General features: G+C 37.0%; 1 protein-coding gene and 1 non-coding gene across 3 annotated transcripts in view; one reads left to right on the forward strand and one right to left on the reverse strand.

Moving 5' to 3' along the window:
• Positions 1-6,673: 6,673 nt before the first annotated feature.
• BRD10 (bromodomain containing 10) overlaps positions 6,674-27,899 on the reverse strand; it is a 131,045-nt gene continuing 109,819 nt past the window's right edge. For both annotated transcript variants that reach the window (XM_078436869.2, XM_078436868.2), the window contains 2 exons: positions 12,408-12,595; positions 6,674-11,302 (listed from right to left, as the gene is read on the reverse strand). In XM_078436869.2, the coding sequence (XP_078292995.1) occupies positions 7,671-11,302; positions 12,408-12,595 (3,820 nt within the window). In that variant the 3' untranslated portion in view covers positions 6,674-7,670. The remainder of the gene's footprint in view (positions 11,303-12,407; positions 12,596-27,899) is intronic.
• On the forward strand, positions 14,770-14,907 carry LOC132676454 (U4 spliceosomal RNA). Its single transcript, XR_009609028.1, has one exon. It is a non-coding gene; the product is annotated as a U4 spliceosomal RNA (small nuclear RNA).

Consider the following 27,899-nt stretch of genomic DNA (forward strand, 5'->3'; position numbering starts at 1 on the left):
ATCCCTAAAATAACCTCTTAGGCTACTTTGATACCTTAGGACACATCTTGGTAACAGATACAAAGCAAATTGACGTAAAGCACAGATACTCACAGGTCAAAGCATGGCGACTTGAAGCTGAGAAGTTCCCAGGGAAGGAGCTTGGTGGTGCCTCTCACTGCTTGGGGTGCCTGCTGTTTCTATAAAGGCTCAATGCAAAACAAACCATGAGTGCTGTTTTTGCTTTTCTCCGTTTTTTTTTTTTTTTTTTTTTTTTTTTGTAAAAGTGAAAATCCTCTTTGGACTTCTTTTGGTTAGCGAAAACAGGTACTAATGCAGGTCTTTTGTAAAAGTAAAGTAGCATGATGTGAACTTTTGCAAATGGTCAGAAACCTGTTGTTTCTCTTTTTCTCACTTCTCTGTTGCAAGCTACCATCACTGCCAGATAAAAGGTCTTCATACTACTTTCTTGACTTACCTAGTAACTTCCTAATTGGCATGTCTCTAGTCAGGTAAATGATAGCAGCTACTATTTATTAAACGTTTACTTTGTGGCAGACTTTGGGCCAAGTGTGTTACATAAATTATTACATGTAATCTTCACAGCAACGCTGCAAGGTAAATTAACTGATCTTCATCTTACATGTGAATGTTAATACCTTTGCCTCAAAAGCTTCAGTACCATCCCAATGACTTTCAGAATATTTTTCAGTCCTTTGTCACCCCTACCTATTTTTTAGTCATTCCTCATCAGCCCCCCCAACCCATAATATTCTATTCAAACTCAACTGCTATTCCCTAAATGCTCCTTGTGCTTTTTTTTAAAGAAAACTGAGATATAATTGACATATAATATTGTATTCATTTTGGTGTACATGATTTATGTATATATTGTAGAACTATCACATTAAATCTAGTTAACATCTATCACCAGTGATAATTTTTCTTGTGATGAGAACTTTTGATCTACTCTTAGCAACTTTCAAATGTGCAATATAGTACTGTTAATTTACCTGTGCTTTTTAAAGACTCTTTCCAAGTCCAGTTCTAAATATACTTTCAGTCCCAGCACAAATTCCACCTCTTATATGAAACCTCTGGCACCTTACCACTAAATTCCTAAGAGTTCTTTATTCCTCTGATATTTACTTTTAACTTATTGTTACATTCTGTTGTTGTTGTTGTTGTTGTTGTTGTGTGTGTGTGTGTGTGTGTGTGTGTGTGTTGAGGACAGGGATGTGATCTTATTCATCTATGTTGATCCTACATCTTCTGTATTATACAGTTCTCAAAAAATGTGTAGAATTAATTTACACCTCTTTGAATTTAAAGCTTGTTGACAATCATGCTTTCCATTTACATTGATAATTACTTTAAGAATGATATTGAGGATTACACACATAAAAGCATGCATTTCTTTAATACTTCTTTATATATTACTTAACCATAGAATTTTCTCACACTCAGATTTTGTCCCCATGTTAAACTATAAGAACCTGAACTGTGCCATGCCCTTCAACTTTCTTGGTAATGGCATGCATAATAAATGCTTATTCAATAAATGAGTAAAAATACCTGGGACAGTGGACAACATTATAGCAACAATCAGGCTTCAGGCTCAGATAATAGCAAAACAACTTTTGGAGTGACTTAAGGTAATTTGTTATCATCTCTATGTTATAATACACTGTAACTTGGATAGTTCATCAAATTTCTTAGATCACTTTCAGAATTTGCTACATTCTCAAGCTTTTAATATCAAAGATTTCTAAATTCACTGTCAATGATATACTGGGGGAAGCAAAAATTTTCACTTATCTAAGTGTACATATTACTATCACTGCTTTAATTATAAAACTATTGAAGTCAATTAATTATTAAACGCACCAATAAAATTGTAGGCTTGAAAGGAAAACTTCTAAACTCTATGAAGCCAGCATTACCTTGATTCCAAAACCAGAAAAAGACTCCACTAAAAAAGGAGAACTATAGACCAATTTCCCTGATGAACGTGGATGCAAAAATCCTCAACAAGATATTAGCCAACTGGATCCAACAATACATTAAAAAAACTGTTCACCACAACCAAGTGGGATTTAAACCTGGGATGCAGGGCTGGTTCAATATCCACAAAACAATCAATGTGATTCATCACATCAATAAAAGAAAGGATAAGAACCACATGATCCTCTCAATAGATGCAGAGAAAGCAGAAAGCATTTGACAAAATACAGCATCCTTTCTTCATAAAAACCCTCAAGAAAATGGGGATAGAAGGATCATACCTTGAGATCATAAAAGCCATATATGAAAGACCCTACGCTAATACCATCCTCAACGGGGAAAAACTGAGAGCTTTCCCTGTAAGGTTAGGAACAAGATAGGGATGTCTACTCTCGCCACTGTTATTCAACATAGTATTGGAAGTCTTAGCCTCAGCAATCAGACAACACAAAGAAATAAAAGGCATCCAAATTGGCCAGAAGGAGGTCAAACCTTCACGCTTCGCAGATGACGTGATACTTTATATGGAAAACCCAAAAGATTCCACCAAAAAAACTGCTAGAACTGATCCATGAATTCAGTAAAGTTGCAGGATATAAAATCAATGCACAGAAATCGGTTGCATTCCTATACACCAACAATGAAGCAACAGAGAAATCAAGAAATTGATCCCATTTACAATTGCACCAAAAATCATAAAATACCTAGGAATAAATCTAACCAAAGAGGTGAAAAATCTATATATTGAAAACTATAGAAAGCTTATGAAAAAAATTGAAGAAGACACACAAAAAAAAAAAAAAAATGGAAAAAGATTCCATGTTCCTGGTTAGGAAGAACAAATATTGTTAAGATGTCAATACTACCCAAAGCAATCTACATATTCAATACAATCCCTACCAAAATAACACCAGCATTCTTCACAGAGCTAGAACAAATAATCTTAAAATTTGTATGGAACCAGAAAAGACCCTGAATAGCCAAAGCAATCTTGAAAAAGAAAACCAAAGCAGGAGGCAACACAAGCCTGGACTTCAAGCTGTATTACAAAGCTGTAATCATCAAGACAGTAGGATACTGGAACAGAAACACTCAGATCAATGGAACAGAATAGAGAACACAGAAATGTACCCACAAACGTATGGCCAACTAATCTTTGACAAAGTAGGAAAGAATATCCAGTGGAATAAAGATGGTCTCTTCAGCAAGTGGTGCTGGGAAAACTGGACAGCGACATGCAGAAGAATGAACCTGGACCACTTTCTTACACCATACACAAAAATAAACTCAAAATGGATGAAAGACCAAATGTAAGACAGGAAGCCATCAAAATCCTCAAGGAGAAAGCAGGCAAAAACCTCTTTGACCTTGGCCACAGCAACTTCTTACTCAACAACTTACTCTCTGGAGGCAAGGGAAACAAGTGCAAAAATGAATTACTGGGACCTCATCAAAATAAAAAGTTTCTGCACAGCGATCGAAACAATCAGCAACACTAAAAGGCAACCGACAGAATGGGAGAAGACATTTGCAAATGACATATCAGATAAAGGGTTAGTACCCAAAATCTATAAAGAACTTATCAAACTCAACACCCAAAAAACAAACAATCCAGTGAAGAAATGGGCAAAAGACATGAATAGACACTTCTCCAAAGAAGACATCCAGATGGCCAACTGACACATGAAAAAATGCTCCACATCACTCATCATCAGGGAAATACAAATCAAAACCACAGTGAGATACCATCTCACACCTGTTGGAATGGCTAACATTAACAACTCAGGCAACAACAGATGTTGGTGAGGATGTGGAGAAAGAGGATCTCTTTTGCATTGTTGGTGGGAATGCAAGCTGGTACAGCCACTCTGGAAAACAGTATGGAGGTTCCTCAAAAAATTAAAAATAGAACCACCTTAGACCCAGCAATTGCACTACTAGGCATTTACCAATGGGATACAGGTATGTTTCGAAGGGGCACTTGCACCCCAATGTTTATAGCAGGGCTATCAACAATAGCCAAAGTTTGGAAAGAGCCCAAATGTCCATCAACAGATGGAGGGATAAAGAAGATGTGGTATATATATACAATGGAGTATTACTCAGCAATGAAAAAGAACGAAATCTTGCCATTTGCAATTACGTGAATGGAACTAAAGGGTTACTATGCTAAGTGAAATTAGAGACAGACAAAAATCATGACTTTACTCATATGAGGACTTTAAGAGACAAAACAGATGAACATAAGGGAAGGGAAGCAAAAATAATATAAAAACAGGGAGGGGGACAAAACACGAGACTCTTAAATATGGAGAACAAACAGAGGGTTACTGGAGGAGTATGGGAGGGGGGATGGGTAAATGGGTAAGGGGCATTGAGGAATCTACTCCTGAAATCATTGTTGTACTATATGTTAACTTGGATGTAAATTAAAAAAATAAACTAAATTAAATTGGAGGCTTGAAATGGAAGCAGGAATCTAAAGAGTCCCTTAGTATTTTATATATAATTTTGTTTTTACTATTCACAAAGGAGAATTGATTTTTTTTTTTTGAGGAAAAACCATATAGGAAATGAGAGGAAAGAGCTAACATATCAGAAAGACATGTTATTTCCCCATGTTTTAGCTTAGCATTGAAAATGATGCTGAATATATTCAAATGTCCTATTTCTATACTATGTGTGGAAACATACTGTTTTAGTACCATGAAGTTTTCAGGTAGCATTGTAGTGACTTTTCTTCCTTTACATGAATGCCTTTATAAACAGTGTTGAAGAATACTTAACGATAACACTGATTACAAAGAACTGAGGAATTTGACTTTGTACTCTTTGGTTGGCCAAGATCCCAGAAATCCACATGATCTACCAAGCTGGAAACAAAAGAAAAAGAATTTGGCTTTTGGTTATATTAAGAAGCTACCTACATTTCTCACTGATTTATTCAACAAACATATTGAATGTCTACTGGGTGCGAGTTACTGAGGTGACAATGATGACTGACAAGGTCTCTCTTTATGAAGGTCTCTCTTTAAAAAGGAAGACAGACTTTCAATAATTGCATACAAATCTCATTACAGTAGTGTAGTACTATGCCCTTCTCAATCTATGAATGACTACAATATCATGATGCTGGCTAGGATGAAGTAAGGAGAGGAAGTTATGTAATATGTAATGGGAATATGTAATGAAACATTAAGTCAAAGAGAACTTCTAGGAATGCCTTGAACTTTCTAGAAACTAAAAGAAAACTAGAGTGCAATAAGCAAGGGAATAGGTTGAAAAGAAGCTGGTGAGGTAAGCAGCAATAGATTGAGGCCCCTTTTAATCCCCAAGGGGATGGCAGGGTCGGGGGCTGGGGCTTCACTCTAAAAGGTTCACCAGATCACACAGAGTTTCAAAGGTCATATTAGGATTTTGGATTTAGGAGTTAGAAAAGAATTGTGGTTAATAATTAGTTTAGGTCCTTCACTGGGATTAAAGTTGGGCCATAGGTAATTCAGTAAATTAGTTTCTAGAAATGGCTTGGAGAATTCTTTAAAGGGAAAAGATGAATAATTTCTGGTTGTTTTGCTTTAAAAGTTGAGTATGTAAGTACATTTATTTATTGAGCACACCTATGCACAATGCAATTGCATTCCCAAATATCACCCACATTCCCTTGAAATCCAAGGTCTTTCTAAACTGAAAGGGAAAGAGGGGCAGTGACTACAGAGGAGAACATAGACATGACTGGCAAAGGCACTGTTTTAGAACATAAGTATAGATTTTTGAGAGCCTTTAGCAACTTTCCAGGAACATCCTCACACCCCTTCCACTTTGATAACTAATACATTTCAGTGTAGTTTCAAAGGAAGTCTTCAGGCCTACTCTTCCCCATCATTTTTAACCCTAGACTACAACTCCATGTGATGTTTAACGTCATTATAAACATAATCTGGATGAATATACAATCACTATCTTAGATAATGGATAAAGATCCAATAAATATAAAATCTATCTTTTTTTGACTTTTCATGCTTTGCCTTCTTAAAAAGATATTTATTTATTTATGACTAAGCAATTATACATTTTTTTTGTGTATTCCTTATGCTGTGTCTTTTTTCCCAGACTTTAAAAACTTTTAATTCCAGTAAATATACAGTGTTATATTAGTTTTGAGTGCACAGTATAGTGATTTAACAATTCTATACACTACTCAGTGTTCATTGTGATAATAAAATCTATCTTTTATTTAAAATGAGGCATATTCTGAAATACCACAAAGTCAAACCCTGAGAAGAAGCTGCCCCATAAAAATCACTTGTTTTACAACAGAATATAAGTGACTGCTCTGTGATTGAAAAAACAGCAAACAAAAGCAAAGAATGCTTATAAATAATTGGAAGTGTTCAAATTCATTTGTTATTCTAAATTAAAAAAAGGAAAATTCTTATGTTTTATCATTTTGGAAAATCAGTCAACTATGAAATAATACCTCAATATAAAAACAGACATATCAGGAGGGAAGCTATATATAGGGTACATAAGACCTCTCCATACTACCATCACAACTTCTTGTGAATCTAAATTTGAAAATAAAAAATTAACAAAGCATATCTGAGGTGCATAAACACAGACCAAACACATTGGCCTGAAAGATTACTTAATCAATGGGGAATTTGGTGGTGAAATAAGACAAAAAACTTAATGAAATCCAAAGTGAAATTTTATAATAGAAGTAATGTACAATCATGGAAATTTAAAGCATCAGGTTCAACTAATGGCTCAGGTCTACCACCCACTTGCTGGATGACCTCGGACAACATCACTTAATCTTTCAAGACTACTGTGAAAAGTAAGTAAGATATATGAAGTAAAATTTGTAAACTGTAAAACCTTGTACAAATGCTAGCCATTAATTCAAATTTCCCACCCTTAATTCCTTTCAATGGAACAAGAACGCAGTTCTTTCAATGGAACAATTCTTTCAATGGAACAAGAACGCAGTTTAAAAATGGTATTCAAACAAAGAAATACAGCAACTCAGTTTATTACATGCAGATTCTTCTGCATTGTTGCTAACAGTTCACTGGTCCAAAATTACTAAAATATTTAAAAAACTATACATTATGTAAACAAAACATAAATAAGACAGCATAGTTCTTTGTACATATAGTTTAGTACAGGTTGTTAGGGATTTAGGAATATGTACAATTTTACAACATGGACTGCATTTTCACAATGCATAAATATGTGTGTGTGTGTATACACACACACACACATACATACATTTATTTATATTTTTACAGAAAACAAAAACAAGATTTCACTAATGACACAGAATACAATATTGTTGATACACACTGCCATAGTCCAAGTTCAAGAAGAAACATGTCAATTCAAGTGTGCAAAGAGCTAGCCTACTACGAACTAGTGAAACTTGACTTTGTCCAATCTATGCAATACAGACAGGTAGATTCTGTCTATTTTAAACAACTTTGGAAAACATACTCATACCAATGAGTTAAATGGAACAGATCTTTTTCTCCCAAAGGAAACAAAGCCTTGTTGCAAGCTAATGAAAAGATACATTAAAACACACAGAACTATGTATAGTATGTTTTCAACAGTATAATAAAGTTAAAATTTTTATGGGAGTCAAAACAATGCCCCATTATTTAAAAACTGGCTCATTTAGTCTAAATTCAGGATGCAGCTGTGTTGGGCTTCTCTAAGTCAGATGAGTGAAAAGCGGGGAAGACAGAGGCAGGATTTCGACTAGCAGATACAACAATTTGAGAGAGAGAGGAGGAGAGAGAAGAAACCTTAGATGCTGGAGGATTTATGGTATTCAAAATGGCTCCTTCTGGGCTAACCAACAATTTTTTGACTGATGTGTCCAGATGAAATACTGATGTGCTACTTGGCAGTGGAGGATTAGTAGAACAAATGGCAGAAACCAAAGATGTCTTAGCCAAAAGAGTAGCTGGAGGAGACTTAATTACTGAAGCCAATGACACTGTTGGTGCGGGAAGTGGAACAGACACTTTAGCAGTTGTGTTTATGATCTGTGATGTTGTATGTACTGTGGGTAGAGGACTGACATTCCCAAGAGAGTTTATAATTTTTGTAGAACTTCTTAGAGAATGCTTCACAGGTTGCCCACTTAAAGAATTATTTGATGCTAGTGTGATCTGGGCAGGGTTATCTACTGATAAAGCCGGAAGGCCTTGGCCACTGTTAAGAACTAAGGGAGGTCCATATTTTGGATTAGTAGATATAAGAAGAACATGGCTACCAGCTCCAAGACCTTGTGGTGGGACAATAAACCGGGTTCCATTAATCATGATCTGAGTACCAGGTGCCAAAGGTGTACTGGTGTTGATGACTATTTTTTGCTGAATATAAGGTTCACTGAACTGACCCCCTATCACACTATTCACATTTGATGGTGCTGTAGCAGTGTGAATGGCAGAGCCACCAGGAGCAGAACTGTAACTTGAGGTTGATTTTACTAAAGCAGAGGACATTTGCTGGTTTGGCAGAGAAGCAAAATTGGAAATATTAATTACTTTACCTAGACTTTGTGAAAGGGATGGCAATTCAGTTTGAGGTTTATTTGTGTTTATATTTGTTGGCACTGTAGTTAAAATCCCTGGTGACTGAATCTGGACAGAAGTCCGAGATTGTCTTTTAGAAAGAGATATAGAACATGTGGCTCCTGGTACAGTTGCCACTTGTGGAACTGTGTTGATTATTTTAGGGGATACAGTCACAGGTGTAGGTAAGGCAACAGTAACAGGGATCTGCAAAGCTGATGTTAAACATTTAGGAGACACTGTTGGTTGTGTAGTTGAAATCAGAACAGATGATGCAAGATGTCCTGTTTTCACAGTTGATATAGCCACAGTGTTTCCGAGATTTGACGTGCAAAGTCTATTTGACAAAATAGGCATAATTCTTGAAGAGGTATCATTTCCACTGACTAAAACAGGAGGTCGTGTCCCAACGGAAGCAGAGGCTGAGGTCACTGAAAGAGAACCCAAAGACACGTTTGCTCCTGTTACTGAAAACATGTTTACTGCTCTTGTTGCAGAAACCATTGATTCATTAAGAGGAGTAATATTTTGACTCACAAAACTTGAGCTTACTGGAATTGAATTACTACTTGTTGACAATGGCAAAACATAGCCCTTGGTACTTTTTTCTTCTCCTTTTGGGGTTACATTTTGCAATATGTTAATTGATGGTATAGGTGGCACACTGCCTGAAGTGTTTACAATTGCTTGACCTATGTTTAGTCCAATTTTCACATCTTTTATCTGAGATACAGTTGGTGATGAATTTATTTTTATTGGTGCTCCCACTGTTGATGGAATTAGTACTATCTGGGGTTGTTCTGGAGTCTTAACATATGTTTTACTCAAGGGGGGAGAAAGAGTTTGTTTTAATGGTTCTGCCACAATAGTTGGAGTTGAAGTGCCACTGGGAATTGGAGCATTAATAAAAACTAATTTCTGGGCAGAAACACCCGTAGATGTTGGTGCAGGTGTCACATTAATTGCAGTTCCACTGCTAGAAGAAAGAACAGATGGAGCTGACACCAGCATAAGTTTGTGAACTGCAGTTGCACTGATCACATCGCCATTTGTTGCTGCTGTTGCTTCTGATCTTGTAACAGGGAAACTTTTTGTGAAATAATCTCCCTGTTGTTTATTTGGAGTATGAATAACATTCGTACTGGTTTGTCCAAAATTTCCTGTTGATATACTAATTACATTTACTGAATTATTTGCTGTTGATGATAGTAGAGTGCCAGAAGAAAGAGAGGACTTTAAGGGAGAAGGCGGCATATGTGAAGCTTTATCTATCATGTGGCCCAAATTACCACCGCAGGAAGACTGGCCTAATGTAAGCTTGAGATTCTTTCCCACTGATGGATTAAAGCCAGATGGAATGGACTCAGAAGTTGATGTTTGGCTAAAAGGTGGGAGACTAGATGTAGTAGTCACTCCAACTGAGGGTGAAAAAACAGAGGATGATGAAGTTGTTGATTTGGGTACCAGAAATGCCTGAAGCTGAGGAGCAAAAGTGAAAACTGAACTTGAAGATAAGCTATTGGGTGAATTTTGATCTGGACTGGTCTGTACTTTTACAACTCCAGTGTTCCCACCTCGTGTCCTAACAAGAATTGATTGTGAATCTCTTATACACACAGTTTTCAGTTCTTGCTTTACTTCAGAAGAATCAGGAGTCTGTTGTGCAAAAGAGTTGAGGGAACTACCAGGATTTGTAGATCCACTTAGTGTTGTTGCTGATAACAGAGGCTGAACTGTTGAGGAAATGGTGGATGAAACAATGGGCTGGGAAAATGTGGCTGCTGAAACTGCATTCTTGACTTTTCCTGACTCACTCTGGCTAGTCTTAACTGGTGGTGTTAATAAATTACTTATGGAGGTTACAGGTGACAAAGGTTGTGGCCTATCACTATTTGACAAAGGTGTAATTGTCCTATTGAAAAGTATATTAGGTAGCTGGGTAGAAACAGTTCCTGCTGAGCTGACAAGAACTGATGCTAAAGAAGAGTTTACATTTGTTGTCTGTAGGAAAGATGAACAAGGTGGTTCTGTACTTTTCTGTTGAAGTGGCGGTACTTCTTTTGCAACTGCTTTCCCTTCCTTGTGCTGAATCACAAAATTCTTAGGCAGAATGAGAACCTGTTGCATGATTTTTTCTCCTGTTTTAGAATCTAGCACAGGTTGCATCTGAATCTTTACAGAGCTGTTATGGAGATCTATGGGCAACCACTGGCCACAGGGCACTTTGTATACCATTTGTAAAGGACCTTTTGTACTGGTGTGGCAGGTCAATGCTGGCTTTATAGGACTTGCTTCTGGAGGAGATATAACTGGTTTTTCCAAAGCAGGAGCAGTTCTACCTGTGGAAGGGGGCAGTTGATTTGTTAAGGTCACTTTGTTCCCAATATTCTTTGCAAGCAAGGCCTGAATAGGTTTGGTCCCTTTCTGGAGAATAGATACTGGTGTTGAATCCACTGAGGCAAACGACTCTGGAAACAGTGGCTCTGTATGCTTGAATTCATTCAAATAGTCAATCTGCACCTCACCTTCTGCATTCTCAACTGTTGTCTCATTTGTGCTTAACTTTGCTTTCTTCCTTGGGGAAAGATCTTTTGTGCTATCATCCACATAATTAGTTTGTTTTGACTGTCGTTTAAGTGTTTTAGGCAGTATCTTTGCAATATCTTTAGAAGGCAATTCCTTTTTCAACAACTTGCTTCTGGCCATAGGAAAATCTATTTCAGACAGTTTCATGTCATCTGAAAATTATAAAAGCAAACACTGTGTTTAAATAAAACAGCAACTGAATAGCAATAATAAGACCAATTATAAAAAAGCAAGTCAATCTTTGAACTGGAACTTTATTAAGAAATCTACTACAGGGTGATTTCAAAGTCTCAGCACCCTGATTGGAAAATTAAGGTAAGGTGATCTTTGACATGGCAATCTTGATAGCACAACCCATTCCCAACTATGTATTAATGACAGAATTTTTTTTTGTTCAAACTCTGCTAAGTCTGCTGCAATACAAACACAAAGGAAAATTTACATCTCTTAAAGAGATACTCAGGCCAGCAATTAGAGCTCAGAATTTAGATCTGAAAAGGAATACAGTCTAGTTCTTTTCTTCTAGATAAGGAAATCATGAAATCAAAGAGAGATAGTTCTCCATTCTAATTTTCAGAGACTCTAAAGGAGTTTCTGGGGTTAATTATTCCTACAGTAAAAAAATTATGTTCATATCAGTCAAACTGGGTTGATGAGAAGCTACTCTTTTTCAAGTCACCAAGGACATGAAAAACAACAGGTTAAAAAATTACTAACCACAAATTTTCACACTAACCTGTTATATAACTAAAGAAAGTTATTTAACTAGATTTAAAGAATAATATAATCTGATAAACTGAAATGAATTATAGATAATCTAATTTAGCCCCCTTATGATGATATGTCCACTCTGGGGTCTCATTAGGCCATCAACCTTGGTCATTCCTCATAAAAAATCTTCCCAGATTAGGGACTTGTCAAATTCCATTTAAATCAAACATCAAAAACAGTGCTTCAAAAATAGTAACAATAAAAAGAAGATGATGAACTTATTTTAGAAGGATTGTATATTAAAGATGTGTGGTCTATAATGAGCAAAGACATGCCTACAGTTTGGAGGCAGGCACTGGCTCCAGAAACTCCTAGAAATGTAATGATTCCAAGGAACCTTTACAAGGACACAGGACACCTTCAAAACATGGCAGATTTTCCCAATTAATACACATCATTAACCAGATTAACCTTTATCTCCACAAAAGATAGTAAAACTTCTCTTTGTGGTTTTAGTGTTGATTTAAAGAAAGTTTTAATACTTACCTGAATCAAAGTTATCTTTCTCCAGGATATCCAAAGGTTCTGTCACCTCTACAGACTTACTAATTTCTACTTTAGGAGATTCTTTTCCAGGATCTCCTTCACCTTCTTCAGTAGTCCACAGTTCTCTAGTAAATTTATCATGATCAGGCTGTCTTCTGAAATCATCGTAGTCTTTCTTTAGGCGGCTCCTGAAATAAAATGCCCAACAAACAACACATACATCTTAAACTCTTGGAAGCTAAACTAACTGTTAATAATTTAAACTTTATTTTGAAATATTTTCAATTAAGTCGCTAAAAGCTATGTTTTAATCTCAAGTGTGTCTAAGATGCTTGGTTCAGTCTTACCAACAAGTATCATTAAAGAAGAGAAAACCCAGGGGGTAGGCATAAGAAACCAGAAAGGATTATATTTATAACTTCAGAATACAGTGTTTGAATATACCACCAATTTGTCTTTTTAAATGCTATTAGACCTATTAAATGAGAGAAAGGTAAATTTTTTTTTTCTAGCTGCATGGACAAAAATAGATTTGAAATATTTTCATAATTACTGATTATAATATAGTAAAAAATGCCATTTAAAAAAGTTAATCAAATCCTAAACACTTTACCAGCAAATGAATGAAGTAAAGTTGTAGGATACAAAATGAATACCCAGAAATTGATAGTATTTCTATATATTAATAACAAAATAGCATAAGGAGAAATTAAGAAAACAATTCCTTTTACAATTGCATCAAAAAGAATGAAATATCTAGGAATAGGCTTAACCAAAGAGGTGAAAGACATGTACTCTAAAAACTTTAAAACACTGATGAAAGAAATTGAAGATGACACAACTAGAAAAATATTCCATGCTCATGGATTGGGAGAATATTATTAAATGTTCATACAGCCCAAAGCAATCTACAGATTCCAAGACAATCACTATCAAAATACCAACAGCATTTTTCACAAAGCTAGGGGAAACAGTACTAAAATATGTACAGAACTACAAAGACCCCGAATTGCCAAAACAATCTTGAGAAACAAAAACAAAGCTATAGGAATCACAATTCCAGATTTCAAGATATACTACAAAGCTGAAGTAATCAAAACAGTAGGGTAATGGGGCACAGGGGTGGCTCGGTGGGTTAAGCGTCAAACTTTGGCTCAGGTCATGATCTCATAGATCATGGGTTTGAGCCCCATGTCGGGCTCTGTGCTGACAGCTCAGAGCCTGGAGACTGCTTCGGATTCTTTATCTCCCTCTCTCTCTGCCCCTCCCTTGCTCGCACTCTGTCTTTCTCTCAAATAAATAAACATTAAAAAAAATAGTAAGGTACTGACACAAAAACAGATACACACATCAAGGGAACAGAATAAAAACCCCAGATACAAACCTATACTTATATGGTCAACTAATTTATGACAAAAAAGGCAAGATATACAATGGGGAAAAGTCTCTTCAATAAATGGTGCTTGGAAAACTGAACAGCCACATGTAAAAGAATTAAACTGGGGGCGCCTGGGTGGATCAGTGGGTTAAGTATCCGACTTCGGCCTAGGTCATGATCTCGTGATTCGTGAGTTCGAGCCCCGTGTTGGGCTCTGTGCTGACAGCTTGGAGCCTGGAGCCTGCTTCAGATTCTGTGTCTTCCTCTCTCTCTGCCCCTCCCCTGCTCATGCTCTCTCAAAAATAAATAAATGTTAAAAAAAAAAATTTAAAGAATGAAGCTGAACCACTTTCTAATACCACACATAAAAATAAACCCAAAATAGATCAAGACCTAAATGTGAGATCTGAAACTATAAAAATCTTAGAAGAGGACACAGGCAGTAATTTCTCTAACATCAGCATGGCAACATTTTTCTAGATTTGTCTCCTAAAACAAGGGAAACAAAAGCAAAAATTAACTACTGGGACTAAACAAAAATAAAAAGCTTCTTCACAGTGAAGGAAACAATCAATAAAACAAAAAGGCAACCTAATAAAAGGAAAAAGATACTTGCAAATGATGTATCCAATAAAGGGTTACTAACCAAAACATAAAAAAAAAAAAAAACTTCTACAACTCAATACCAAAAAGCAAACAATCTGATTAAAAAACGGGCAGAGGACCTTAACTGACATTTCTCTAAAGAAGACCATATAGATGGCCAAGAGACATATGAAAAGATGCTCAACATCATCAGAGAAACACAAATCAAAACTACAATGAGATATCACCTTACACCTGTAAGAATGGCTAAAATCAAAAAGTTAAGAAGTAACAAGAGTTGGTGAGAAAAAGGAACCCTTGTACACTGTTGGTGGGAATGTAAATTGGGGCAGATACTGTGGAAAACAGTATGAAGGTTTATCAAAATTTAAAGATAGAAGCTTTGCACAGTGGCAGTATCATAGCCAATGAGGTTTATCTGAGGCATGATTATTGCTAATTGAAAACTTTTCCCAATATCTTGCCAGGATGATTTAAAATATAGTCAGCACTGGCAATTTTTGAAAAAAAGAAATTAAAAATAGAAATAACATATGATCCAATAATTCCATTAGTGGGTGTTTGCCCAAAGAAAACAAAAACACTATAAAGGAAATAAGCACCCCTGTGTTCACTGCAGCATTATTTACAATAGCCAAGCTTTGGAAGCAACCTAAATGTCCATCAATAGACAAACAGATAAGGAAGACATGGTATATATTATGTGTACACATGCACACACATACACACATACACACACACACACTGGAACATTATGCAGCCATGAGAAAGGATGAGATCTTGCCATTTGCGATAACATGGATGAACCCAGAGGATATTCTGCCCAGTGAAATAAGTCAGAGAAAGAAAAATACCGTAAGATTACACTCACATGTGAAATCTAAAAAACAAATGAAGGGACTTTTCAGAAGATGGCGGTGCAGGAGGACACTGGGCACACTGTGTCCTGATGATCACCTAGATTCCACCCATATCTGCTTAATTTACCCAGAAAACCACCAGAAGACTAGCAGAACAGACTCTCCGGAGCCAAGCGTAGACAAGAGGCCCACGGAAGAGGGTAGGAAGGGCAGAGAGGCAGTGCGAGCTACATAGACTGGCGGGAGGGAGCCAGGGCGGTGGAGGGGCAGCCAGCACACCCGGCAAGGCAGAGCCCCAGAGTCTGGCTTGCAAAAGCGGAGGCGCGGGTGGAGTGTGTTCTGACAGCCAGTGGGACTTAACATCTGGAATTTTATAAGTCAACAGCTCTGCTTGGAGACGGGAGGGCTAAAGGACAACAGGAGGAAGAGTTGTTGAACCCCGGAGGACAGAGCTCATCTTGGCAGGAAACAAAGGCGCTGGGAAGCGCCATCTCCCTTGCCCATCCCCCAGCCAAAATCCCAAAGGGAACCAGTGCCCGTCACAAACTTGCTTGCACTGGGCAAACACCCAACGCTGTGCTTCTGCGGATCCATCCCTCCAAAGAGTCTGCCTTGCTCCCGGTGCCACAGGACCCCTCCCAAAGCGGACCACTGAAGGCAAAGCGAGCTATGCCCGCCCCTCCCGCCCCTGTGCACCTTGCGGATCCACCCCGGCTAATAGGTCAGATCCCATAGAAGCAGCACCACAAGCCTGGCAGTGTGCAAGTAGCCCAGACAGGGGCCACACCACTCCAAGTGAGTCCTGCCCTTGGGAGAGAAGATAAGGTACACACCAGTCTGACTGTGGCCCCATCGGTGGGCTGGGGGCAGACATCAGGTCTGACTGCGCCCGCCCACCAACACAAGTTACTCCAGACAACACAGTGGAAGAGCCCTGCGGTTCCCCACCACTGCAGGGACTATCCAAAATGACAAAACAGAAGAATTCCCCTCAAAAGAAACTCCAGGAAGTAGCGACAGTTAACGAACTGATCAAAAATGATTTAAGCAATATAGCAGAAAATGAATTTAAAATAATAGTCATAAAATTAATTGCTGGGCTTGAAAAAAGTATAGAGGACAGCAGAGAATCTATTACTACGGAGATTAAGGGACTAAGAAACAGGAGGAGCTAAAAAATGCTCTAAATGAGCTGCAAAATAAAATGGGAGGCGACCACAGCTCGGATTGAAGAGGCAGAAGAGAGAAATAGGTGACTTAGAAGATAAAATTATGGAAAAAGAAGAAGCTGAGAAAAAGAGAGATAAAAAATTCCAGGAGTATGAGGGGAGACTTAGAGAACTAAGTGACATAATTAAACGAAATAATATATGCATAATTGGGATTCCAGAGGAGGAAGAGAGAGGGAAATGTGCTGAAGGTGTACTTGAAGAAATCATAGCTGAGAACTTCCCTGAACTGGGGAAGGAAAAAGGCATTGAAATCCAAGAGGCACAGAGAACTCCCTTCATACGTAACTTGAATCGATCTTCTGCACGACATATCATAGTGAAACTGGCAAAATACAAGGATAAAGAGAAAATTCTGAAAGCAGCAAGGGATAAACGTGCTCTAACATATAAAGGGAGACCAATAAGACTCGTGACAGATCTGTCTACTGAAACTTGGCAGGCCAGAAAGGAATGGCAGGAAATCTTCAATGTGCTGAACAGAAAAAAAATGCAGCCGAGAATCCTTTATTCAGTAAGTCTGTCATTTAGAATAGAAGGAGAGATAAAGGTCTTCCCAAAACAAACAAAAACTGAAGGAATTCGTCACCACTAAACCAGCCCTACAAGAGATCCTAAGGGGGATCCTGTGAGACAAAATACCAGAGATATCGCTACAAGCACAAAACCTACAGACATCACAATGACTCCAAACCCATATCTTTCTATAACACTGAAAGTAAATGGACTAAATGCACCAACCAAAAGAAATAGGTTATCAGAATGGATACAAAAAAAACAAGGCCCATCTATTTGCTGTCTACAAGAGACTCATTTTTGACCTAAGGACACCTTCAGATTGAAAGTGAGGGGATGGAGGACTATCTATCATGCTACTGGAAGTCAAAAGAAAGCTGGAGTGGCCATACTTCTATTGGACAAACTAGACTTTAAATTAAAGGCTGTAGGGGCGCCTGGGTGGCGCAGTCGGTTAAGCGTCCGACTTCAGCCAGGTCACGATCTCGCGGTCCGTGAGTTCGAGCCCCGCGTCAGGCTCTGGGCTGATGGCTCGGAGCCTGGAGCCTGTTTCCGATTCTGTGTCTCCCTCTCTCTCTGCCCCTCCCCCGTTCATGCTCTGTCTCTCTCTGTCCCAAAAATAAAATAAAAAACGTTGAAAAAAAAAATTAAAAAAAAAAAAAAAAAAAAATTAAAGGCTGTAACAAGAGATGAAGAACGTTATATAATAATTACAGGGTCTATCCATCAGGAAGAGCTAATAATTATAAATGTCTATGTGCTGAATATGGGAGCTCCCAAATATATAAAACAATCACAAATATAAGCAACCTTATTGATAAGAATGTGGTAATTGCAGGGGACTTTAATACTCCAGTTACAACATTGGACAGATCATCTAGACACAGGATCAATAAAGAAACAAGGGCTCTGAATGATACATTGGATCAGATGGACTTGACAGATATATTTAGAACTCTGCATCCCAAAGCAACAGAATATACTTTCTTCTCGAGTGCACATCGAACATTCTCCAAGATAGATCACATACTGGGTCACAAAACAGCCCTTCATAAGTATACAAGAATGGAGATCATACCATGCATACTTTCAGACCACAATGCGATGAAGCTTGAAATCAACCACAGGAAAAAGTCTGGAAAACCTCCAAAAGCATGCAGGTTAAAGAACACCCTACTAAAGAATGAATGGGTCAACCAGGCAATTAGAGAAGAAATTAAAAAATATATGGAAACAAACAAAAATGAAAATACAACAATCCAAATGCTTTGGGATGCAGCAAAGGCAGTCCTGAGAGGAAAATACATTGCAATCCAGGCCCATCTAAAGAAACAAGAAAAATCCCAAATACAAAATCTAACAGCACACCTAAAGGAAATAGAAGCAGAACAGCAAAGATACCCCAAACCCAGCAGAAGAAGAGAAATAATAAAGATCAGAGCAGAAATGAACAACATAGAATGTAAAAAAACTGTAGAGCAGATCAATGAAACCAAGAGTTGGTTTTTTGAAAAAATAAACAAAACTGATAAACCTCTAGCCACGCTTCTCAAAAAGAAAAAGGAGATGACCCAAATAGATAAAATCATGAATGAAAATGGAATTATTACAACCAATCCCTCAGAAATACAAGCAATTATCAGGAAATACTATGAAAACTTATATGCCAACAAACTGGACAACCTGGAAGAAATGGACACATTCCTAAACACCCACACCTTTCCAAAACTCAAACAGGAAGAAACAGAAAGCTTGAAAAGACCCATAACCAGTGAAGAAATTCAATCAGTTATAAAAAATCTCCCAACAAATAAGAGTCCAGGACCAGATGGCTTCCCTGGGGAATTCTACCAGACATTTAAAGCAGAGATAATACCTATCTTTCTCAAGCTGTTCCAAAAATAGAAAGGGAAGGAAAACTTCCAGACTCATTCTATGAAGCCAGCATTACTTTGATTCCTAAACCAGACAGAGACCCAGTAAAAAAAGAGAACTACAGGCCAACATCCCTGATGAATATGGATGCAAAAAATTCTCAATAAGATACTAGCAAAATGAATTCAACAGCTTATAAAAAGAATTATTCACCATGATCAAGTGGGATTCATTCCTGGGCTGCAGGGCTGGTTCAACATTTGCAAATCAATCAACGTGATACATCACATTAATAAAAGAAAAGAAAAGAAAAGAAAAGAAAAGAAAAGAAAAAGAAAAGAACCATATGATCCTGTCAATCGATGCAGAAAAAGCATCTGACAAAATTCAGCATCCTTTGTTAATAAAAACCCTCGAGAAAGTCGGGGTAAAAGGAATATACTTAAAGATCATAAAAGCCATTTATGAAAAGCCCACAGCGAACATCATCCTCAATGGGGAAAAACTGAGAGCTTTTTCCCTCAGATCAGGAACACGACAGGGATGTCCACTCACCGCTGTTGTTTAACATAGTGTTGGAAGTGCTAGCATCAGCAATCAGACAACAAGAGGAAATCAAAGGCATCAAAATTGGCAAAGATGAAGTCAAGCTTTCACTTTTTGCAGATGACATGATATTATACATGGAAAATCCGACAGACTCCACCAAAAGTCTGCTAGAACTGATACATGAATTCAGCAAAGTTGCAGGATACAAAATCAATGTACAGAAATCAGTTGCATTCTTATACACTAATAATGAAGCAACAGAAAGACAAATAAAGAAACTGATCCCATTCACAATTGCACCAAGAAGCATAAAATACTTGGGAATAAACCTAACCAAAGATATAAAAGATCTGTATGCTGTAAACTATAGAAAGGTTATGAAGGAAATTGAAGAAGATATAAAGAAATGGAAAAACATTCTGTGCTCATGGATTGGAAGAATAAATATTATTAAAATGTCAATACTACCCAAAGCTATCTATACATGCAATGCAATCCCAATAAAATTGCACCAGTATTTTTCTTCAAGCTAGAACAAGCAATCCTAAAATTTGTATGGAACCACAAAAGTCCCCGAATAGCCAAAATAATTTTGAAGAAGACCAAAGCAGGAGGCATCACAATCCCAGACTTTAGCCTCTACTACAAAGCTGTCATCATCAAGACAGCATGGTATTGGCACAAAAACAGACACATAGACCAATGGAATAGAATAGAAACCCCAGAACTAGACCCACAAACGTATGGCCAACTCATCTTTGACAAAGCAGGAAAGTACATCCAATGGAAAAAAGACAGTCTCTTTAACAAATGGTGCTGGGAGAACTGGACAGCAACATGCAGAAGGTTGAAACTAGACCACTTTCTCACACCATTCACCAAAATAAACTCAAAATGGATAAAGGACCTGAATGTGAGACAGGAAACCATCAAAACCCTAGAGGAGAAAGCAGGAAAAGACCTCTCTGACCTCAGCCGTAGCAATCTCTTACTCGATACATCCCCAAAGGCAAGGGAATTAAAAGCAAAAATGAACTACTGGGACCTCTTTTATATATATATAATATAACATATATACAACACACATATATATATATATATATATATATATATATATATATATATATATATATATATAAACAGAGAAAGCTGAAAAGTGATCTCTCAGAGATCCTTTTCACATAAAAATATAATAGCTATGTTTCCATAAAACAATGGAGAGACGAAAACATTTCCAAAGACACATAATTTAGAGATCCTCTATTATTCCTCTTGCTTTCAACTGAATTTCTCTATTCTACCACTAACCTCTACCTTATTTCATTTTGTTTAAAAAAGAAATGGGGGTGCCTGGGTGGCTCAGTCCATTAAGCATCGAGTCTTGATTTTGGCTCAGGTCATGATCTCAAGGTTTGTGGGATTTGAGACCTGCATCGAGCTCTGTGCTGACAGCAGAGCCTGCTTGGGATTCTCTCTCTCTCTCTGTTCTCTCTGCTCTCTCTCTCTCTCTCACTCTCAAAATAAATAAATAAATAAACATTGAAAAAGATCTGAACATATATTCTCCAATTTATTTTTACTACAAATTCTTATTTAAGTATACTGAAGCTTAAGTCTCACCTCTGTCACTTAATAGCTGTGAGACTTTGGGGAAGCTCCTTAAACTTTCTTTTTATTTTAAGCTTATTTATTTATTTTGAGAGAGAGAAAGAGAAAGAAAGAAAGAGAGCAAATGAGTGCGTGCAAGTGGGGGAGGGGCAGAGAGAGTGGGAGAGAGAAAGAATCCTAAACAGGCTCCTCGCTCAGACACAACCTGATGCAGGGCTCAATCTCATGACTGTGAGATCATGCTCTGAGCCAAAATTAAGAGTCAGATGCTTAACCAACTGAGCCACCCAGGCACCTAGCACCTTAAACTTTCTAGCATCAGTTTACTTTTTTGTATAATGGGGATAATAATAGTACTTACCTCACAGTATGTGTGGCACATAGAATAATTGTAAAATTAATCTCCTTTTAGAAATATCTTCATGGGGGTTGTATGAAATTCCTCCCTTCTCAGCCCTCTTCTTTGTCTCAGCTGTTTTGTTTTATTTTATTTACAGGGAAAATAGAAGCTGGGGCACCTGAGTGGCTCAGTCCATTAAGCATCTGACTTCGTGAGTTCAAGCCTTGTGTCGGGCTCTGTACTGACAGCTCAGACCCTGGAGCCTGCTTCGGATTCTGTTTCCTTCTCTCTCTGCCCCTCCCCTGCTTACGGTCTGTCTGTCTCTCTCTCTGTCTCTCAAAAATAAACAAACATTAAAAAAAGAAGAAGAAAATAGAAGCAGACAAGAACTTTCATATGCTCTTATCTCATCTGCCACTTATGACCTTCATTTGTACTCATATTCTGTCTTCCTATTTAAGCTAATGCCTCCATTTATGCATCCTCTCTCATCTATCCAATAATATCATTCTACCAAATGTCTCTTCCTTTCCCTGAGTCCATTTTTGCCTATTAGATCATTTTCACCAGTATACAGAAAGTTATCTCCCCATTAATTAAAACAAACAACAACAAAAAACCAAAGCACCTTCTCTTGACTGCAACTTGTCCTTCCAGCTACTGCCCTATTTATCTGCTCCACTTTATGATAAAACTTCCTCTCCCCTAATTCTCTTGAACAGACTTCTATGACTTTTACCCACTACTCTACCAACACAGCTCATCAAGGTCATCAATGATTTCCATGTTGCCAAATTCAAAATTAATTCTCAGGCCTCATCTTTTTCAATCTATCACAAGCAGCCCTCCTTTTTGAAATTATTTTCTTTACCTGGCTTCCAAGACACCCCGCTTTCTCTTGGTTATCCTACCTTACTGAACATTCCTTCTCAGTCTCTTCTGCTGAGTCCTATTCCTCTCCACTATCTCTAAATGTTGGAATGCCCCAGGGCCCGGTCTCTCTTTTTCTCTATCTATGCTCACATTCTAGGTGATTTCTACCAGTCTCATAGCTTAAATATAATCTATATCCTGACAACCCTAAATTTATGCCTCCAGTCTGGTTTATTCCCTTGAACAGGGACTCATACACTAAACTGTCTACTCAATTAAGCCCAATTAGATGTCTAAAAATCATATCAAACTTCACATGTTGAAATCCAAACTCCCGAATCCCTGCCCTGCAAACCTGCTACTCCTTTAGTTTCCCTTATCTAAATTAATGGCAATTCCATTATTCCAGTTGTTTAGACCAAAAATAGAACATCATCTTTTTACTCTTCCTCTTTTTCTTCTTCTTTTTTTTTTTGACACTTTATATCCAATGTTTAAGAAAATTCTACCTATCCTACTTTCAAGATACATCCAGAATCCAACCACCCCTTGCCATCTGAATAGCTGTTAAGGAGAATCATGAAAAACAGGTGACCACCAACTGACCCATGAGTTGGACCCAGGCACTCAAAGGCTTCTCATTCCTTCCCCCACCCTTGGAATGCAGGTTCTACTTGCCTTTCCTGCCCCCCAGAGACTGCTCCAAGAACACAGCCTTGAGATAGTGATGTGATGTTGAAAATACCTACACGATATATATGTGATTGCATCTAAGTAAGGCCTCCTTATATGAACTTTTAAGATCTGGTGGGCAGGTGCAGAGATCCATTTGTCTTGCTGCTGCTCAAGACAAGCCTTATCAAATGTAATTTCCTTTTACTTACTCAACCTGCCACCTACGCACCTGGAGTGGCCTGTTTCTTCTTTTGGTCTCTCCCTGCCCTCTGAATACAGACGCCAGTTTCAGATTACACCAGGGAAACTCCTTAAGAGGGTTACAGACCAGTAACCACTATCCTGTTCCAAGCCATCATCGTTTTTGTTTTTGCCTGGATTATTGCTTTTTGTAATTGAATTCCCTGTCATCCCACTACACTAATCTCAGCATGACAGGTAGTGTGAGTGCTTTAAAATGTAAGTCAGATCAGGTCCTTCCTCTGCTTAAAACCATTCAATGGTGTCTTATTTCAGAGTAAAAACAAAAGTCCATTAAGACTTACATGATCTGGATACTGTTCCCTATACTTCTCTGATATCTTGACTCTTAGCCTTTTAATCCTCACTCACTCAGCTCTGGATACACCTGTGAACCTTTGCATTTCTTCTACATGCCAAATATGAGGCCAACCTTAGGGCTTCTGCATCTTCTTTTCCTTCAGATATCCATGTGGCTCTCTTCCTCATTTATTTCAGGTCTCTGAATATCAACTCATCAGGGAAGCTTTCCCTGACACCCTACAAAAGAGCAATCATCATCTCATCCAAACCAGGCATTTCCTATTCTCCTTACCGTAATTTAATTTTCTTCATAGTACATATCACTAACTGACATTTTGAGCTTGTCTGTTTCTTCCGAGAATGTACACCACAGATGAAGTCAGAAATCAATAATAGAAGGAAAACTGGAAAATCCACAAATTTGTGGAAATTTAATAACACACTATTAAACAACTAATGGATTAAGGAAGAAATTATTTTAAAAAACCTGGAAAATACTTATACATAATGGAAATGAAAACACAACATAGTAAAACGATGGGACACAGTGGGGGGAAAAACAGTGCTAAGGGGGAAATTTAGAGCTATAAAGAAATGTTTACACTAAAAAACAAGAAACATTTCAAATCAACGACCTAACTTTATAACTTTAGAAATTCAAAAAAGAAAAACAAACTAAACCTAAAGCTAATGGAAGGAAGGAACTAAGATATCAGAGGTAAACAATATAGAGAATAGAACAACAATAGAGAAAAATCAATGAAACCAAAATTTCCTTCTTTTAAAAGATCAACAAAATTAACAAATCTTTATCTAGATCAACTTAGAAAAAAAAAAAGAGAGAAGACTCAAATTAGGAAAATCAGAGATAAAAGTGGGGCCATTACAACCAATCCCATAAAAATAATAATTAGAATGTTATGAAAAATTGTATGCCACCAAATTGGATAATTTAGATGAAATAGACAAATTTCTAAAATCAAAAACCTACCAGGATTAAGTTACAAGGAAACAGAAAATCTGAATATGCCTGTAACTATTAAAGGAGAATGAATCATTAATTCAAAAGTCTCTCAACACAGAAAAGTTTGGATCTAATGCACTCACTGGTGAAATCTACCAAACATTTAAGAACTAATACCTTTCTTTTGCAAACTTTTCCCCCAAAAAACTGAAAAGTAAGAAAAACTTCCTAATTCATTCTTTGAGGCCAGCATGACGCTAATGCCAAAGCCTGACAAGGACACTACAAAAAAAACTAGACAAGTATCTCTTTTTTTTTCTTTTTTGTCCCATTTTAATTCCAGTTAGTTAACAATTAGTGTTATATTAGTTAAGATGTACAATATAGTGCTTCAACAATTCAATACATCATCCTGGTGCCCATCACTACAAGTGCACTCCATAATCGCCATCACATTTTTAACCCATCCTCTACCCTCCTCCCATGTAGTAACCATCAATTTTTCTCTATAGTTGAGTCTGTTTCCTGGTCCGTCTCTCTCTATATATAGATGTAGATATATAGATATAGATAGATTTCTCCTTTGCTTATTTTGTTTCTTAAATTCCACATGAGTGAAATCATATGGTATTTGTCTTTTTCTGACAGTTTGATTAGCATTATACTCTCTAGCTCCATCCATGTTACTGCAAATGACAAGATTTCCTTCTTCTTTATGGCTGAATAATATTCCATTGTGTGTGTGTGTATGTGTGTGTGTGTGTGTGTGTGTATGCCACTTCTTCTTTATCCATTCATCAATTAGTGAACACCTGGGATGCTTCTGTATCTTTGCTACTGTAAATAATGTTGCTATAACATAGGGATGCCTGTATCACTTTGAATTAGTGTTCTTGTATCCTTTGGGTAAATACCCAGTAGTGACATTGCTGGATCATCATTTTTAACTTTCTGAGGAGCTTCCATACTGTTTTCAACAGTACCTGCTCCCACTGACACTGTAAGAGGATTTCCCTTTCTCTGCAACCTCGTCAACACCTGTTGTATCTTATGCTGTTGATTTTAGCCATTGTGACAGGTGTGGGGCAATATCTCATTGTAGTTTTGATTTGCATTTCCCTGAAGGTAAGGGATGATGAACATCTTTTCATATGTCTCTTTGCTATCTGGATGTCTTCTTTGGAGTAATGTCTGTTGATGTCTTCTGCCTACTGTTAACTGGGTTATTTGTTTTTTGGGTGTTGAGTTGTATAAGTTCTTGAGTTGTATAAGTTCTTTATATATTTTGGATACTACCCCTTTATCAGATGTGTCATTTGCAAATATCTTCTCTTATTTAGTAGGTTGCCTTTTAGTTTTGTTGACTGTTTCCTTCCTTGTGCAGAAGCTTTTTATTTTGATGTTGTCCCAATAATTTATTTTTTCTTTTTAGGTTTTTTAATGTCCCAAACATTTATTTTTTCTTTTTGGGTCTTTTGATGTTGTTCCAATAATTTATTTTTTCTCTTTAGGTCCTTAATCCACTTTGAATTTAGTTTTGTGTATGGTGTAAGAAAGGAATACGGTTTCCTTCTTTTGCATGTTGCTGCCCAGTTTTCCCAATACCATTTGTTGAAGAGACTATCCTTTTCCCATTGGATATTCTTTCTTGCTTTATCAAAGATTACTTGACCAAAAAACTGTGGGTTCATTTCCATTTCAATACCATTCCCTTGATCTATGTGTCTATTTTTGTGTCAGTACAATAAATACTGTTTTGATTACTACAGCTTTGTTAATATAACTTGAAGTCCAGAATTGTGATGCCTCCAGTTTTGTTTTCCTTTTTCAAGACTGTTTTGGCTATTCAGAATATTTTGTGATTCCATGCGATTTTAGGGTTGCCTGTTCTAGGTCTGTAAAACATGTTATTGGTATTTTGATTGGGATTGCATTAAAGGTGTAAATTGCTTTTTGAAGTACAGACATTTTAACAGTACTTGTTCTTCCAATCCTTGGGCATGGAATGTCTTTCCATTTCTTGGTGTCTTCAATTTCTTTCATCACTGTTTTATAGATTTCAGAGTACAGGTCTTTTACCTCTTTGGTTAGGTTTATTCCTGGGTATCTTATTATTTTTGGTGCAATTGTAAATGGGATTGATTCCTTAATTTCTCTTTCTGCTGCTTCATTATTGGTGTATAGAAATGCAACAGATTTCTGTATATTGATTTTGTATCCTGTGGCTTTACTAAATTTGTTTAGCAGTTCTAGTCATTTTTTTAGTGGAGTTTTTGGGCTTTCTATATATAGTATCATGTCATCTGCAAATAATGAATGTTTTACTTCTTCCTTGCCAGTTTAGATGCCTTTTATTTATTTTTGTTGTCTGAGACCGCTGTGGCTAGGACTTTCAGTACTATGTTGAATAAGTGGTGAGAATGGACATCCTTGTCTTGTTTCTGACCTTAGGGAGAAAAATTTGTTGAAGGTTTTTTACCATGAATGATGTTGTATTTTGTCAAATGCTTTTTCTGAATCTACTGAAATGATCCTATGGTTCTTATCTTTTCTCTTATTGATGTGGTGTATTACGTTGACTGGTTTGCAACTATTAAACTACCACTACAACCTAGGAATAAATCACATTTGTTTCTGGTGAATGATCTTCTTAATATATTGTTGAATTTGGTTTGTCAGTATCTGTTGAGGATTTTTACATATATGTCAATCAGGGATATTGGCCTGTAGTTATCTTTTTTAGTGGTGTGTCTACCTGGTTTTGTTATCAGGGTAATCCTGGCCTCATAGAATGAATTTGGAAGTTTTCCTTCCTTTTCTATGCCCTGGAATAGTTTGAGTAAAACAGGTATTAATTCTTCTTTAAATATTTGGTAGAATTCACCTATGAAGTCATCTAGTCCTGGAGTTTTTTTGTTGGAAATTTTTTGATTATTCATTCAATTTCTTTCCTGGTTATCAGCCTGTTCAAATCTTCTATATCCTCCTGTTTCAGTTTTGGTAGTTTAAAGGTTTCTAGGAATTTATCCATTTCTTCTTGGTTGTCCAATTTGTTGGCATGCAGTTTTTCCATAATATTTTCTTATAATTATTTGTACTTCTGTGGTGTTGGCTGTTATTTCTCCTCTCTCATTTGTGATTTTATTTGAGTTCTTTCTGTTTTTTCCCTGATAAGCCTGACTAGATTTTTATCAATTTTAATTGTTTGTTTGTTGTTCTTTTTCTCACTCCCTTAGATGTAAGGTTAGGTTGAGATTTTTCTTGCTTCTAATTGAGCCCTTTATTTCTGCTTTATTATTCCTTATCTCTGTATTAAGGGTCTCACTCATGTCTTCCACTCTCTTCTCAGGTCCACTGAGTATCCTTATGATCACTGCTTTAAATTCTCTATCAGGCATATTACTTATATCTGTTTGGCTTAGATCTCTGGCTGTGGCCTTTTCCTGTTCTTTCATCTGGGATAAGTATCTCTGTCT

The sequence above is a fragment of the Panthera onca genome, chromosome D4 (genome assembly GCF_046562875.1).
Source record: "Panthera onca isolate mPanOnc1 chromosome D4, mPanOnc1 haplotype 2, whole genome shotgun sequence".
NCBI classification, from domain to species: domain Eukaryota; kingdom Metazoa; phylum Chordata; class Mammalia; order Carnivora; family Felidae; genus Panthera; species Panthera onca.